This window comes from Neofelis nebulosa, chromosome 9, assembly GCF_028018385.1.
Source record: "Neofelis nebulosa isolate mNeoNeb1 chromosome 9, mNeoNeb1.pri, whole genome shotgun sequence".
Classification (NCBI taxonomy): Eukaryota; Metazoa; Chordata; class Mammalia; order Carnivora; family Felidae; genus Neofelis; species Neofelis nebulosa.
Window position 1 is genome coordinate 921,202 of NC_080790.1, and position 17,087 is coordinate 938,288.

The following is a 17,087-nucleotide window of genomic DNA, read 5'->3' on the forward strand; positions in this document are numbered from 1 at the left end:
GCGGGATCATGGCCTGAGCTGAAATCGTGTTCGACGCTAAACTGACAGAGCCCCCACGGGCCCCAGAGCATCTGTTCTAACTCCGCTTCCGTTTCTCTGCTTTCTCTCACATTTTCGTGGGAGACCATGCACGGGCAGAGCAGCTTGGGCTCTCTCCAGGAGCCGCCTCGGGTCCCGACCTTGCTGTCGGCCTCCCAAGGGCCCCCAAGGTGCCGCCCCGACGACGGGCTGAGGGAAAAAAGAACGCCACTCTCCGTTTGAAAACGTGGCCCATTTATTTGAACTGAAGGCATCGTTACATAGTGCAAACGTTTCTTTGGTATGAACTGGTTACAATGAACGTAAAAAGGCACTTGTCTGTTGGCAACAGTCAGAAAGTAAATAAATATGTACACTCGCCTCACGTCACCGTGGCTGCCGAGAGGGCCCCGGGACCCCGCCCGCAGCTCGGACGCTCCGCGTGAGATTAATCCGGTGGCCCCGCCACATTCCACGTTCCCGCTGCGGTTCCAGACAGGCACCGCGAGTCACAGGCAGCCGCGCCTCCGGGTAGAGGACACAGTCCCAGTCACCCGTTCTAGCCCACGTGCATGTGCCTCCAAGCAAAACCACAATCCGCCACCAAGGCGCCTGGAGACGCCGGCTGCTCGCGGAGGGTGGGGTCCGCTGCCGTTCTACACCTGAGCAACCTCCACAACTGTCACGCTGTGGACAGTCCTCCGCTCTCTACTCGACAGAAATCGGTTCTAGGGTTTGGGTGTTAAAAGTGACTTGATCCCTCAGGGGCAGTCCCACGCCCCACGGAACACCAGCTTGTATTTACCACTCAACGTGACGAGGATGAGAAGTCAAGTTGGCTGTGTTCAGAGCCGCTGTGAACACGCTCATGGCGGGGATGTGCACTCCCTCCCGCGGTTGGGGCCGGCTGGTCACAGAGCCGGGGTCTCCTGCTTCCGGAAGGAAGGCCGTGCCGGGCCCAGGTCGGGCTTCGAAACTGCTCACGACGTGCCCGACGGCCTCCCGGCCACCCCAGGGATGGGTTGCGACCCCCCAGCCCGGGACGCGCCCCCCACATACGAAACCACCTGTGACCTCGGGGCACTTCCCACGGCGCCCGCACGTTCAGGGACACGTTTCTGAGGACACAGATCACTTCATATTGAAAACAAAGAAGGAGGTTTCTGGTCAATTGAAAAGAGAGACCACGAGGTATGATGGTTGCTCTTCACTGAATTCGGAGACGACTTTCGCACAGTGGAAGGCATTTCTCTGCCACCCGAACACCGCAAACATGGGCGCAATCTCGTCAAACATCCTGCACTTTGAAAATACAAATGAGGTATAGGGACTGATTGTTTCCTTAAGGCACTTACACAACCTGAAGTCACAAAGTCGCCAACACCGACTCCTCCGTCGGGAGAGGCCTCCGTGCGGGCACCACACCCGGGGTTGAGCAGGAATGGGGGGGAGGGGGTTCCACACTCGGTCCACCCCAGGCGGCTCCACGCAAGCCGTGGGTTCTGCACGTGGCTGATGTCCTCACGGGAGACGTGCTGGAGGTCGCCGGCGAGCGGGGGCTGAGCCGCGGGGCCGTGTGCTCCGTGCTGGTGTCGGGTCGGGCCCGGGGAGCCCGCACCCGCCGCCCGGACGTCAGCCGGCTCTCCCACCAGCCTGCCCGTCGGCCAAGTGCTGATCCCGCTCTCCCTGCGGTGCGCTTCCTTCTGGCGGCTCCGTGACGCGCCCTCACGGCGGGCAGCTGCCGAGCTCCAGGCGTCGGAGCCCAGGGGACGAACGTTTGGTTGGGGAGACGAGTAGCGTCCAGGGACACGAATCCAGCAGCCTAAATAACTGGACCGTGCAATTTACTAGTAGCACCAATTTGTCGTTAAAAAAACTTAAATAAAAACCTGAGAATCTAACGTGAAGTCAGGACGTGTGTCCGTGGTTTCTCCTCTGCCAACGCTCTGCTCTAAGCACCTGTGCTCCTCCGGAGACAGAAGGGGTCCCGGGCGGCGATGGTCCCTCTCGTCCACACGCCCCGCGCGGGCGCCGAAGGCTTCACGGAGCCTACGGCCTCTTCCCCGAGCCGTCTCTCGGGCAGGCCGGACAGCAGGCCCCGGGGGCTCTCACGGGCGCTGGGCAACCGGCAGGCTGGCAGGCTTCCACAAAGCACGTGACCTGCCCGTCCTGGAGGAGAGAGGCGCCAGCACCGGTCAGCTCCTGGGGTGCGCGTCCTGGGCGCCGCCCGCCCTCCCCCACCCGTCTACGCCCGAGTTCTCTGGTGCACTCTGTAACACAGGGGTCGTTCTCCGGGTGATTCACGGCTTCGGACACTCTGTACTTCTTCCGCGAGGTCCCCGCCCTCGGCTCCCCACCCTGAGGACAGCCCGGGACCTGGGGCTCAGCACACCCTCCTGGCCCCACCCCTGAGACCCCGCGTCCGGGGATGTCAGCCAGAGGAGGACAAAGTCAGGAGGCACGGTCCCTGCCCTGCCCGAACGCGACAACCGCCAGGGATCCTGGGGCGCCTGCCTCTCCCGTCCCCGGACCGGAGGAAGAATCCCCTTCCCGACGCGCATCTGGGGCACCAGACCGGCCCACTGCCCTGTGCTGTGCCCCCAGCCTCCAGCCCGGGCACCACGGCGGCCCGTCCCCTTCCTCTGGAGGCCCAGGCCACCCGGCGGGACCAGCCTCCTCACTGGTATAGGCACCTCGGCGGCTGCTCGGGCAGCCCCGTAACGGCGGCTCTCGGGGAAGAGCCACCCCCTCCCCAGACAACCCCTGGGGCCTCTGGCGGACCCTGCGGCCGCCCGCCCCGGAGCCCACGTGCCGGGGCCCCACACTCACACGGCACTCGCAGGTGGTACACGCGTCTTGCTTCCACGTGGCGCCGTTGGCGTGAGGCTCCCCGTCTGCGTCCGTGCAGTCCGTGGCGCTGAGCCGGGCCTCCAGCCTCTTTATCTGCCGCAAAGCAAAGCGAGACGTGTGCGGGTCACACGCGACCAAGAGCTTCTCTCTGCAAGGGCGGCTGTGCCGTCGCCGGGAGCGGCGCCTCCCAGAGCCGGCCCGTCACCAGGCAGGCGACAGCCGCGCCGGCCTACGCCGCACCCAGGCCTACACTGCAAGGCATGGGAGGCGCAGGAGGAGCCCGGAGAATTGGAGGGCGGCTTCCCACAGGCCGGCGAGCGCCAGACCCAGCCGGACGGGAACACCCTGAGCCTGGACCCCGGCGGCCAACGGTCGTGACCGGGCTCTGCGGGCGTCCCTCCCTCCGACCCTGCGGCTGGGCCGGCACGTCTAGACTGTCATCGCGTGGGGTTTCCGTCACAGGCAGCTGCATCTCCAGACCCCCCAGAACGGGCACAATTGGGCGCCCGCAGCTCTGACGGAAGGCAGGAGTGGGCCGAACAGTGAACTCGCAGACCCCCTACGAGCCCCCGTCAGTGAAACGCGTGACGTGCACGCGGTGTGACAGCACGTGGAAAACAGCACGGCCTCCCCGCTGCGCAAGGCCAGACCGCTGCCCAGAGCAGCGAAGTCACCTGCCCCGGGCACTCAGCACCCAGCTCACCCACGGCCTGGTGACCTGACATTTAGGGGCCGACGGGCACTCGAGCCGGCAGGTCACAGGCAGGCTCCGAGCGGAAGCCGGCACTTGTCAGCACAACCGATCTCGAAAGCCACCGGACCTTCCAAGAAGGGAGGGAAAGGAAGGTCCCTGAGGTGCAGCAGCGGGGGCCACGGGCCGGGCAGGGCTGCTGGGGATGGCGGGGGCTCCCTCGGTGGCTGCTGACCCCGTTTCAGCGTAAAGCCAGAGGCAGCAAGGCCAGGACTGGAGCCGTGTCCGCCTCGGGGAGACTGTGAGCACGTCTGCGGGACGCAGCGCGGCCGCACGGAGCAGGACAGGTGCCCCCACTCCCTCCTGGGCTGCAGTCACAGCAGACGTCCCCCCCCGCAAGGCACCAGCCCTGGCGCCCCTGACCAGCACCCGCCCTGAAATGCAGGGCTGCGCAGAGCAAAGGAGATAGGGGACGGCAGAGTCACTTCATCCTGCAGGTGCGAGAAGTCACGGACCCACAGACGCTCGCCTCACGCTGCCTCGTCCTGCCTCCTGCCTCTGCTCGCACTACCCCACCTGCAGAGCGTGACCCCCCCGCCCCCCACCCACCTGTGACGCTCCAAGGGTCTCCGAGAGACTGTCTTCAGGCCTCCCAGCGCCCACCTGTGTCGGGCTGGGCCCCCAGGACACCCTGTGCTTGTCACAGCCTGGTTGTCTCTTCGGCTCCAAGTGACTTTTGGGGGCTGCTCTCCTGGTGCCTTAAACCCTGAACTCTGCATGGTGCCCGCTATCCCCTCCTAGCCTGTCTCCATTTGCCATGTGACAGCAAATAAAGGCCGTCAGGTGAGATCACCTCACACTGCACGTGCACGTCAAGACAGGAGGGCAGACGCGGTCAGAGCCGGGACACCTCTCCGAGAGGCTGGGACAGAAGACCCCAGGGTCCCATCCCTGAGGACTGGGGGCCCCGTAAGTAGGAGTGGGGTCGTGCTCCAAGACCACCAGTCACAGGCGCGTCTCCAGAAGTTTCCACAACATCAGGAATCCCTGCCAAAAGGACCGTCCGAGGTCTGCACGCTTATTACTAAGGCCTCAGTCTCCACTCGTGATACATAAAAGCCCACCACGGAGGCCCGGACACAGAGACGGGAGAGGAGAAAGCAAGTCCCCTGAGCCGGGGAGGACAGATGGTTTTCTGCAAACCCTACAGATGCCCAGAGAAGAGCCCAGTGTATAGACGGTGCCCTGCCCCCACCAGGGGGTCCTGACCACAAACCAGCTCCTGATCCCGCCCTGGGAACAAGGATCACATCGTCATGGCCTCAGGATGGGGCCTGAAGTGTGGCTTCTCCCTCGTGGCCCTAATCCTGAGCCCCCTCCTGACCTACGGACTCTGGCCGCTCCGGGGACCCCCTCCCACAAGGGCACCTGCGGGCAGCTCAAAGCATGAGCCCCCCGGCCGTGGGAATCCTGAGGGCAGCCCAAAGTGGCTAGGCCGGGGACAGGCCACAAAGCGGCCCCAGAAGGAAGTGGTGTCCCTGGAGGCTCCACGTGAGGGCAGACCAGTGGCGCACCCACGCAGTCACGGTGGCCACAGTGCCGTCCGCAGCGTGGGACAGGACGTGCCAGGCAGCTACCTGCTCTCTGAGGTCCGTGATGGTCTTCTGCATTTCCACAACGAAGTCCTTGAAGTCGTTCGTCCCCGGAACCTGTGGACGCTCACGGGACGCGGCCGTGGCATTGCCGGGGCGCTTTCTGTGCTGCCCCACGCTGCGCGGGGGAGAAGGGGACGCTGTGACTCGAGCTGGAGGCCACCGGTGGCTGCACGTGCCCCCGCCCAGCACCGGGACCTCACCCCGGAGACGGCCGTACCTTGGTGTCCCCCCGGGTCCCGCTCCCCCGGCGGGGCCGTCCTCCTGGTAGCTGAACCCCAGGGACCGCCTGCCTCGGAGATGATACGAGAACGCGTTGAACTGTCCCCGGGTCCGGCAGTCTGAAACGCAAGCAGAAGGGGTGTGTCGGGTGGCGTTGGGTCCAATTCAGAAGACACGGGCTCATCCTGGGAGACGTCAACTGGCCTTCCGGCACGTGTACGACTCGAGCCACCGCCTGGCGGCCGCAGCGGCCAAAAACCCGGCTGTGCTTCCCTTCTCCCGCCACAGGCAAGATGGCTTCTGACTGTGTCTCCCCCCACTCCCCCGTTCCCGGGAGCCCCCAGCCTGCTCCGGCCTCCTGCAGGCACGAAGCATTGCGGCTGTCCTCTCAAACCCACGCCGGCCTCCCCCACCACAGGGACGGGGGCACGCGGTCCCGGCCTCACGTCCGTCTGCTCGCGCCAGGGCGTCAGCTTCCCCTGTGGCCGGGGGGGGGGGGGGGGGGGGGGGGGGGGGGAGGGGGGACGATGTGGAGCATGTTGCACACGCCGGTGCCCCGTCCGGCGGCCCGGCCCCAGACAGCAGGACGTGGAGCGTAAGCTGGGGCCAGCTCCGCCTGCCGGCCGCTGGGAAGGGAAGGCAGGGCCTGGAGCCCCTCTGCCAGCAGACCGCGCCTCCCAGAGGCCTCCACACGCCTCCGATCGTCAGCAGCCACCACTCGGCTTCCCACCCGCTCCCGGACCCATGTCACGCCACTCCGCCCCGATGCAGGGTCACAGCGTAGGCTCGTGGGACCCGGAGGCCTGGGGCAACGCCGTGGGAGCAGAGGATGCGCAGCCCGTGGCGCTAAAGCACACACCCTCCCCAGCGGTGCTCACACCATGCGGCCAGGTGCCCCTCGGGGCGGCAGCAGGAGCCCACGGCGACACTCACGCTGCGCAAACGCAGACACCACGATCCAGCCAGCAATCCTCGTGAAGGTCCCGCGCGGGGGGACAGGCCGGCATCACGCGCCTCCTGCGGCCGCACCGAGAGAATGCAGCCCCGCCCAGGGAGCGCCAGCGCCCCGAACGCAGAGCCGGCTCTGATCTGAACCCAGGGAGAGGCTGCGGCGGGCCCGGAGGAGGACAGAGGGGACCCGGGGGCGCGAGATTAAATCCCTGTCGTAGGACGTGCATGTGTATCCACGCTAATTTCCCAATCTTGCCCACACACACACGTGAGTGGGTTATTCAGGAGCACAGGGGCACGCTCAGACTTCCTCCTCTAGTTCAGGAAAATGTGTCCTATTTCCCTACAAACACACACACACACCAGTACACACACGTATGTATACATACGTGCGTACCTATGCACACACATACACAAGTGTACAAACACGCAATGTGTGCATATGCATGCATTCGTACGCACATACGCACCCATGTGTGCATGTGTGCACACGTATGCACATACACACGTGTGGACACACACCCGTCTGTGCTTGCATGCACGTACACACATACACAGTACACACGTGTGTGCACACGCACACAGATGCACATACACATGCGTGAGCGTACACACGCATCTGCGTGCATACACGTGTGCGTGTATACACATATGCATACACACGCGCGTGCGTACTTAGGCACACGTGTACTCATACAGACACACGGGAGAGAGAACAGTGACTAATAGGTAACAAACGACCAATGCATCTATTCAGGTCCCGGAATCATCCGCAGTATTTTATAACCCACGCGATTACTTCAAGATACACCAACATGTGCAAGAGTGTGTGCGTGTGCCTATGTGCTCTTCCTTGCCCACAGAGGGGCAATTTGAAACTCCCCTCTGAAACCACCCGCCCAGGAACCCTCCCGTCCGGCCCCTCTGTGCACACGATGCGCGGCTGTGGCTCAGGGGGGAGCTCAGAGGGCTGCTTTCAGCGAGTCTTTAAAAGCTGAATGGAAAGTAAACAGCGACCGACGTTCGGTCTGTCAAAACTTTTTCTTCCTACTGTATTTTAAACACGACTTTGGAGCTACGATAAAAGACAAAGCTTAAAAAGCATCCTTTCGGGGCGCCTGGGTGGCTCTGTCGGTTGAGCATCCGACTTCGGCTCAGGTCACGATCTCGCGGTCCTTGAGTTCGAGCCCCGCATCGGGCTCTGTGCTGACAGCTCGGAGCCTGGCGCCAGCTTCGGATTCTGGGTCTCCCTCTCTCTCTGCCCCTCCCCCACTCTCACTTTGTCTCACTCTATCTCTCAAAAATAAATAAATGTAAAAAAAATTTAAAAAAAATACAAAGCATCCTTTAACTTGGTCAGCTCTGGACCGGGCCTGCTATTTCTGGAGGAAAAGCGTCGGGGACAAAGGATGTCAGAAATGCCTTTGGCAGCTGCGTGGACAGGAGAGCCGGCCCCAGCAGCTCCAGGAAAGGCCCGCCTGGCAAGACCCCGTCTCTCCCGGGACTCTGGGTTTTCCGAGCGGAACAGGAACCCCGGCTCAGCCCCTTCCTATGCAGCAAGGGGCCCCTGGTAAAGCTATCAGGAAGCCAGTTATCCGAGAACCGGCTTTTCCCAGGGGTCAGGACAGCTTCCTGCTTCCTCTGCCAGATTTGCAGGAAAGCACGCGGAGTTGGACAAACAAGGACGATGTTTTTCAAAAAAACTGAAAACAAGAACATGGTTCCTTCGAGGTAATAGTGAGAATACAAATGTTTTGGAAGATGGGGCGTGCAGCAAACTCAGTCCTCATCTTCACGCGAACTCTCTTGCGAACCGCGTGTGCCACACATCCCTGTTTAGCACCTACGTGTACACACACCGTACGTTCACACGCAGAGAACCAAGGGGGCAGACGCACAACCGGATCAGCGCAGGCACCCACACGCGCACGGACTCAAAGGGAGACACCGCAAACAGCTCTAGGCCACGGACCCAGGTTCCGATACCTCCTCATGCAAACAGCAGCCTCCTGAGAGTAATCACCAGTGAGGACAAGAGCCTGACCGAACTATTTCTTCCGGAAAGGAGAGGGAACAACTCTAGTCTGTGCCTCCTGTCCACCGGCATGCCGGGCGGAAGGGGCTGTGTCCGCAGGCATGTGGGTCACGCAGGGCAGCTCCAAACGCACCTGGCTTCCACATTCCAGTCTCTGAATGCAGTTTCAATGAAGCCAAAATCACGTTCAAATGAAAAGGTCAAATTCGTGGTTCGCCACAGTGGGAGTACAAGGGCTCCGCGGCAGGAGGACAGCGGCCCCACGGCAGGGACCGGGTGCGGCCAGAGACCCGCCACCCCTCCCCACCCCTCCCCACCACTCCACAGGCCTCGGCCCTCCTCCTGATCTTACACAACGTGCCCCTCCAGGTACGGTGTTCTCACAGGGGTCTGGACGCACAGCACACACTTCTCTACTGAGCACACATCCTGGGGCGTCAACGTGGCAGGGGCACCCGCGCGTGTGCATACACGACACTCAGGACAACACGCGAGTGCCCCCGTTTAGACGCACGTTAGGTTTCAGAGACAACACAGAAGCCCGTCTCCTCAAGCACACTCTCGTCTCCTGTCTCCTCCACTGGGCACGTCACTTACAGGAAACGCCACCATGTCACTACCAGTCCTTCGTGACCGCGGCCTCTCAGACTGTACAGCGACCCTGCATGGCTGCCCGCAAGGGCGGTACCTGGTTCTGTCCCCACTGCGGCCAAGCGTCCAGAGAGCACCACACCAGACGCCCCGGGAGCACCGCGGCAGGAGCCCTGGGAGCACCAAAGCAAGAGCCCCGGGAGCACTACACCAGACACCCCGGGAGCACCATCACAGGAGCCCGAGGAGCACCAACCCAGACGCCCCGGGAGCACCTGGGCAGGAGCCCCGGGAGCACCACGGCAGGAACCCTGGGAGCACCATGCCAGACGCCCTGGGAGCACCAAGGCAGGAGCCCCTGGAGCACCATGCCAGACGCCCCGGGAGCACCACACCAGACACCCCGGGAGTACCACGGCAGGAGCCCCAGGAGCACCATGCCAGACGCCCCAGGAGCACCTCGGCAGGAGCCCCGGGAGCACCACGCCAGACGCCCCGGGAGCACCACGCCAGACGCCCCGGGAGCACTACCGCAGGAGCCCCAGGAGCACCGCGCCAGACGCCCCGGGAGCACCACAGCAGGCGGTGAGCGCGGCAGGAGCGGGCAGGCAGTGGGGAAGACAAACCACAGAGGCGAGGGAGGGGCTGGGCGTTGGGGACGCACACCTTCGCAGCAGTCCTGCCACACGCGCAGGTCCACGCGGGGGACGTCGTCGCAGCTGCTGTAGCCGTGGGGGAACTCGGCCACCCTGAACACGTCCCTCTGCACACGCGTGATGTTGTCCGCGTTGTCGCACAGAATCCTGGCCAGCGACGTCTGCTTGATCTGTGTCAGCTGCGCCGGGGAGAACACCCCCGGGTTCTCGTACCACAGCCTGTTTCCAGAGTGAGAGCAAGGTCAGACGCCCGGAGGCCCCGCGGAGGCGCAGGGAAACCGCCAGGAAGCTCTGCCGACGGCACGGACGCCGCGGGGCTCAGTCCGCTGTCACTTAAGAGGGGCTCAAGCACGGATCACGCCTCCTACTCAAGACCCAACACACGGGGCCTGTACTGGACGCAGCAGAGAAGCTGGAGCAGGTGGGGGTGAGACCCCTGGCGTGGCGCGGCCCCTGCTGCACTGCCCCGCGGTAAACCCCACTCGTGACATCGTGTCAGTCTTGCCAGAAGCTCAAATCCCTCCGAACTGCCACGGCGGTTGAACCGTGTGCACCGTTCTTGGGAACAGAGATGCCCTCGCTACGTGGAAGGGCACGAAAGCACCTGTGAACTGGGTCACGTGATCCTGGGGCTGCAGTCGGGGGCAGGTCCCCACACTAGGGAGCTAATCATGAACGCGGCGAGGCGCGAAGACGCTCATCCACTTTCACCTGGACACAGTCTCCGCCACGTGTCCCTCACATCCCCGAGTTCCCGGAAAGGTGCATTTCAGAGCAGAGGCTCTCCCCGGCCTCACCTGTCTTCACCTGTCGTCCCTACGGCACCTGCCTTTACCTGTCCCCATCTCTCAGGCGCTTGAACTGTGTACTCAGCAGGCACATCAGGGTCGGTCCCAGTCGGCTTCCAGGGACCAAATCCTCTACCATGAGGGCAGGAAATAAGTCAATGTTGAGTGGGGACCCGTATAACCTACAAAGGAAAACAACCCAGTGAAACCTCAAATTTGCTTAGGCGTGAGACAGCTAGTACATAAAACCAACGTGAGAAAGTCCCCATCTTTACTACCATTTAGCATCATTCGGACCTGCTTTCCACAAAGAACATTCATCATTACTCAAACCGTCTACCCATTACGTTTCAAAACTTTTCCCTACTTTCTGTGCATATACGTATACACACGCATAAAGCATACCGCACGTTTATTGTAAGTTTAGAAAAACCAAGAAATACAGGAAGAGAGTTAAAATCACACCTTTTCTGTTCAGAGATCATCACACTTGACAGGATAACGTACAACCTTCCAGGTTTTTTTCATAAATATAAATAAACTTCACATAACTGAGAACAGAGTTTCCAACGGGTAATTGTGACGCTGGAATTCTACCGTTTGTTGAAAATAGGTTTGCGGTAACGAAGCCATTTGCTCAGCAGAACAGCACAGGAGGCCAAGACAGCGGGGTTGAAACGTTCAAGAGCAAACACTTTCATCGAGCTCTTCCAGCTCCCGCGAAGCACAAGCACGCGGGCAGAGAGCTGGCGGCAGGCTCTCCCCTGAGACACGCACGCGGCTCTCCCAGACGCGGGTGCTCGGTCTCAGTTGGGACTCAGAGCTCAGCTGGCTTTTCTATACGCACACTATCCGGCTCAGGGGCGCGGCCGGCTCCGTCGGCGGGGCTGTGGCCACAGAGGAAAGAGGGGGTGCTGTTCAGGCACCCTCGAGAAGGGTGGCTGGGCGCTCCTGCCAAGCCCCACGCCATCAGCACTGACCTCGGCTGCAAACAGAGGAGCCTCATGCCGTGGTTTCCCCGGGGAGCGGGGCTGAGGGCAGGCGGGGAAGTCGGGAGCCCCAGCCTGCACGGCTCCCGTGACCTTGCCGCCGACGCGGCCTCCGCTTGAAGGAGCCGCTCCCCACGAGGGGACAGCGCCCACACCCGCTCGCTCGGGGGCCGCAGCCAGCAGGGAGCACCCCACTCGGGCCAGGCCCCCCACCCCTCCCGCAGGGCTCGGGGGCTGACGGCTGAGGAACTCGCTGTGGCGGTAAAGACGGTGAAGCTTCCTTTCCAGGGTCTGCGGCGCACGAGGCGGACACCCCTCCCCCGGCCTGTGGTGCTGGGACGCTAGGGTCTCCCCACTGTCGTGAACGGAGTTTGGCAAAGCAGAGAAATACGGGAGAGCGACCCATGTTCATCCGGACGGGACCGGCACGTAAGAAACACAGATCCCGCAAATCCTGACCGAGCGGTTCTGTGCCCGGTGATGTCCCAGTGCCGCAGGATTCACACAAACCGGCAGCCTGATACCGTTACTTAAAGGACGCTGGAACGCGCCGGACTCAGGAGGGCTAGGTGCGTTCACGTCGTCGCACCTCGCGATAAGTTACGAGTAAAAAGTGATCGTCTTGGAGAAGCCACGGTCAGATCCTAACTGGGGAACGCCTCACCTTCAGTGGAAAGTGAGCAACTCAGAATAAGCGAACCAGGCGAACCGGAGAGTCCAGAAAGCACGCAGTGTGGCCTCAGACAGCTTTCCTTTTTCAAACAATTCTTTCCGACGTGAACGAACGCAACTTAAATACACGATGACTTGTAGACGTACTTGACAAGTCCGAGGACGAGGAGGGATCGTTATGGAAAAACTCTAAAAAGGGACTATTTGCATTAAAGAAACGATAAGTCACACGGTAGGTAGTCAGCAAGCCAAGGGCAGCCGTGCCCGTGAGAAGGGCGGACGGCTGAGTGAGTGCAGAAATGCAGGTCTAACGCACCGCCCAGCCAGGGACCAAGGCCACTAACCTCCCTGCTGCCCCTGTGGTCTTGGGGTGCCCAGAGCACCCTCACGGTTCCAGCGCCACAGGCCCCGGGCTCCTGCTGCCCAGAGCCCGCACGATTGCCTGAGGCTGTGGGCAGTGGTCCCCGGACACAGAGGTGTCCCTGTCGTGCTGGCCGAGCTCTGGTGCTCTCTGCCTGCTGCGAGCAAGGGAGCTGCCCACAGAGCCCCACACACGCACGCTGGGGCCCGAGGTTCCCCGCAGGTCCTTCCCCTCCCGTCGGGCTCCCCTGCACAAGCAGGCCGGGCACCCACGTGGCTGTGGCCACCACTCCCTGCACCTGCACGGCCTCCGAAGGCGACCCCTCCACAGGCTCTGCCCTCCCAGCTGCACACACACACACTAGGATCCCGAGAACAACAGCCACGCACACGTGGGGCCACCTTTCTCGGCACGCCTGACCCTGACAACGCTGAGAAACCCAAGACGCCACACGGTGGCTCCTCCTTCAACTCACCGTCTCAGCTTCTCCCGGATCTCGGGGTTCTTGATCTCATTTTTCAGGTCCTCAAAGGTGTGGGCGGACGACAGGTTGCAGTACACTCGGTATTCGTGGTAGGGCGGGATGCCGTGGTCCCGGCCCCGCTGGATGTTGATGGCGGCCAGGTCCAGGGCCACCGCGTGCGCCATGGAGAAGAGCCGCTCGGTGAGCTCCGTGTTCAGCAGCTGTGAGGGGACACGCATCTTCCCGGCCACGCCGAACAGGCCCCTGAGCAGTGGGTCGATGCCGCCCTCGTTCACTATGCGGAAGGGAGAGAAGAAGGCTTTGTGCAGGGGGATGTGTCCCTGCACGATGGGCTCGAAGTTCTCGTCCAGCCGGTAGAGCACGGGGTTGACCAGCGTGTGGCCGAACCTGAAGGCGGCCGTGGCGAAGGCGTTGAAGATGCCGGCGTTGACGCCCGGGTCGTAGCCGCGGTAGTCGCCCAGCGCCTTCATGCCCACCTCGCCCAGCACCTTGGGCAGCCAGTGCTGGTAGGTGATGTGCTGCACCTGCGCGCCCACGATCTTCCTCGCCTCGTGGTAGATGGTGTCCCCGTCCCAGTGTGGGTTCAGGGAGAGCAGCTCGGCGGCCACGCGGTTGTGCTCCCGGAACCAGAGCGTGTGCATGCTGGTCAGGCCCAGCTGCTCGTTGGCGCGGTGGTCCCCGGCCAGGAAGCAGGGGATGGGGCTCTCGTTCTCGTCCCGCATGCACTCCGTGGGCGGCCCGGTGGCAAAGGGCAGCAGCGGCTTCCCCGACCGCTGCACGATGCCCTGCCGCAGGAGCCCCCGGTGGCTGGCCAGGTCCCGGATGGCGCGCGCCTCGTGCTCCGTGCTCCCATACACGTTGGAGGCGTCGATGTAGGAGGTGAGCTGGTTGATCTGCTCCCGCGGGTACACGGAGTTCATGAGGAGGGACGTCATCCCGCTGCCGCACACGGGGCTGGAACGCACGAAGAACATGCAGCGAGCCCCGTTCCTGACGCGGGGGTCGTTGGGGGGCACGGCGACCGAGAAGCAGGGCGGGTCGTTGCTGCACACGGAGCTGCAGTGCTGTCCGTCGGAGAAGCGAGCCTGGCTCAGGGCCACCACCGTGGAGTCCAGGTCGTGGTCCAGAAACTGGCCCCACTGCATGAGCATGTGCGTGAACTGCTCGTCGGGCGTGACGGTCTCGGTCCCGATCAGGGACGTGGACACCAAGCGAGGCACGGGCAGCGCGTGGCCGTGGTACAGCCGGCCGGGGTCGATGCCCCGCGGGGTGTTGAACCCGTTCTCGTACACGGCCTTCAGCAGGCGCTCGAAGGCGGTCAGCGAGGCGCCCCACATGGGGTGCTGCAGATTGTTGCAGGTGCCATCGTGCGTGCGGTACTTCTGGTGGAAGCACATGTCCGAGCAGTTGTTCACGCGCCGGTGGGCCGTGCAGCCGGACAGGTTGGCGATGAGGCTCAGGTACTGGGGGGACACGAGGTCGTTGTAGTGGTAACCTGCGGCAGAGGGGGACGCGGCTTACCCTCCGGACGGCGGGCAGCACACGGGCACGCGGCCCTGGCCCCCGCGGTCCTCCCCCACCCAGTCCTGCCTGCCGGGCCGGGAGCCAGGGGAGGGGACCTTCGTGGGACGGGCGCGCGCGGTGGGGGAGCGGGGGACGGCCCGGGGTCCACACAGTGCCGGGGAAGGGGTCCCGGCAGGAACAGCCGGGAAAGACCTGACGTGCGCCAGGGGCCTGTTCTGGGACTGCTGGAAGAGCTTCGCGCTCAGGGGGGCGTGCACGTGTGCACCGGGGCACCCTCACGCCCGCGTGCACAGTACAGGCACACACGGGGGCACACGTACACGTGCAGAGGGGCGCACACACCCAGGGGCACACGTGCACACGCAGAGGCAGGCGCACACAAGCAAGAACACACACACAAGGGCACATATGCACGTGTAGAGGTACACGTTCACACGCAGGGCACACAAGCACATGCACACGCACACACAGGGGCACACGTGCATACACACAGACACACACACGGGAGCACACAGGAGCACATGCAGACATACACGTGCACACAGATGGGCACACACACCCAGGGGCACATGTGCACACGCGCACACGCAGAGGCACTCACACACAAGCAAGAGCATGCACACAAGGGCACATATGCACGTGTAGGAGTACACGTTCACATGCAGGGCACACAAGCACATGCACACGCAGGGGCATACGTGCACACACACAGGAGCACATGCAGAGGTACACGTTCAGAGGGGCACACACACCCAGGGGCACACGTGCACACGCAGAGGCACGCGCACACAAGCAAGAGCACGCACGCAAGGGCACATATGCATGTGTAGGAATACACGTTCACACGCAGGGGCACACGTGTACACACAGCACATAGGCAGAGGGGCACACGCGCACACAGAAGGGCATGCATGCACGCACGGGCACACGGGCTCACATGTCCGCCCACACTGCTAGACTCCTGGTCAGCACCATCTTGCACGGTACCTGCTTGAAGCCGGTCAAGATGGACTCTGCCTACGTTTAAAGGAGCCGAGCCAGTCCCACCCATGGAGGGAATAGAGCACTGGAGGTGGGAGGGGGCAGGCGTGCCACATGAGAGGACAGGCACGCTGGGCTGCGAGCCGGCCCGACGCTCGGCTCCCTCAGACCTGAACACTCCGTCCGCGGGCACCTCGCAGACACGGCAAAGCGGGATCGGGGTGTCTACCTCGGGAAGCCCCAGAACCTCCAGGGGTCGGGGCTGGCGTCCCCCTGCACTGCCCCTCTCTCCTCTGGCCTGCTTTCCAGTCGGAGGGATGAGCACGGCCCGGGCAAGCATGGGTACCGGCCAGCAGGCAAGGCTGGACACAGGCCACCTTTGTGAACCCAGACACGTGTGCTGTGCTTTGAACGCCCGAGTCTCCCCCAGCCACCCCACGGACCCCCTGGGCCACCCCACGGACGCCTGATAAACTGCTGCCAGGCCAAGCCTTCCTACTAACCCGGCGGGCTGACCACCGGCTGCGTCAGCAAGTTCTGGGTAGTGAGCTGGTCGCCGGACACTCTGCACACTGCCCTGACCATCGGCAGCCATGCTTGCTCCCTCTGCTTTGCTTTAGATATAAAAACCATCCCCGAAGGCAGACAAGCAACTACCAGGGAAAACACCGAAATTCGAGGAAAAGAAGGCACCTGAGGCTAATGCAACAGACCGGACTGTGTCGGGCACAGGTGCGGAAGGACCGTCAGCAGAAGGCTCCGAAGGCGAGTTAGGACACCGGGGTTTGCAGCTCGAGGACACGGGTACCCCTGGTGACCAGCGTCCCCTGAGCATGCCTGCGAGCTGCCGGAGGTGAGACAGTCCCTCCCACCACTAACCTGGCCTCCAGGTTCCCCACTTCACCCAGAGTCACCTCTGGGCTTCCTGCCCCCGGGCAGAGACCCAGTCACCTGACTGTCACCTCTGCCTTCAGCACAGCTGGAAGCCACCCCACTCGCTGGCCACCCTACTGCAATGCTTCACCTCCCCACGCAGCCACTCCACGGACACCCGTGACCTGGAACCCGCCCGGTCACTCCACAGGTGCCCCTGGGTCGCTCCACAGACACCTGCCACCCAGGACCCCCTGGGCCACCCCACGGACGCCTGCCTCGCGTCCACGCTGCCCCTCCCCCTTCACATCAAGGCCACCCAACGACCTGATCCACGTGATCAGGTCACTTTTCTACAAGAAGCCCCACGGCCCCCACATCACGGAGACCATGACAAAACCCTCCTCTCGCCTCAGGGGCCCTTTCCGGTTGGGCACCCGAGAGTTCCCTCATCCTTTCCCCTCCCCGGTCTCTCCACCTGCTCCAGCCCAGCCTGCCCAGCCTCAGACACCCCGACTGGGGCGGGCTGTGCACCCGTGCTGGGGTGCTGACTGATTCCTGTCTGTCCGGGTCTCCATGTTCCTGTAAACAGCACGTGCTGATGGGAGACGGCCTCGTAGTCCTGCACAAGGACCAACAGCAGACGGGCTCTGCCTCATACAGAGGCCGCACAGTGTTTAGGACCCGCCTGCAGAAGCCGCCACGGCCACATTTAGCTCCTGAACGATGAGCCACACAAAGAAAGGGAG

At 63.0% G+C, this 17,087-nt stretch overlaps 1 protein-coding gene across 1 annotated transcript in view; it reads right to left on the bottom strand.

Annotated features, from left to right (window-relative positions):
* Positions 1–252: 252 nt before the first annotated feature.
* The window catches only part of PXDN (peroxidasin), a gene marked incomplete at its 5' end in the record, with an annotated part of 79,383 nt that continues 62,548 nt past the window's right edge, over positions 253–17,087 (bottom strand). The window contains 7 exons of the mRNA XM_058686331.1: positions 253–2,187; positions 2,848–2,961; positions 5,197–5,329; positions 5,432–5,552; positions 9,677–9,885; positions 10,502–10,636; positions 12,952–14,455. Of these exons, the coding sequence (XP_058542314.1) occupies positions 2,068–2,187; positions 2,848–2,961; positions 5,197–5,329; positions 5,432–5,552; positions 9,677–9,885; positions 10,502–10,636; positions 12,952–14,455 (2,336 nt within the window). The remainder of the gene's footprint in view (positions 2,188–2,847; positions 2,962–5,196; positions 5,330–5,431; positions 5,553–9,676; positions 9,886–10,501; positions 10,637–12,951; positions 14,456–17,087) is intronic.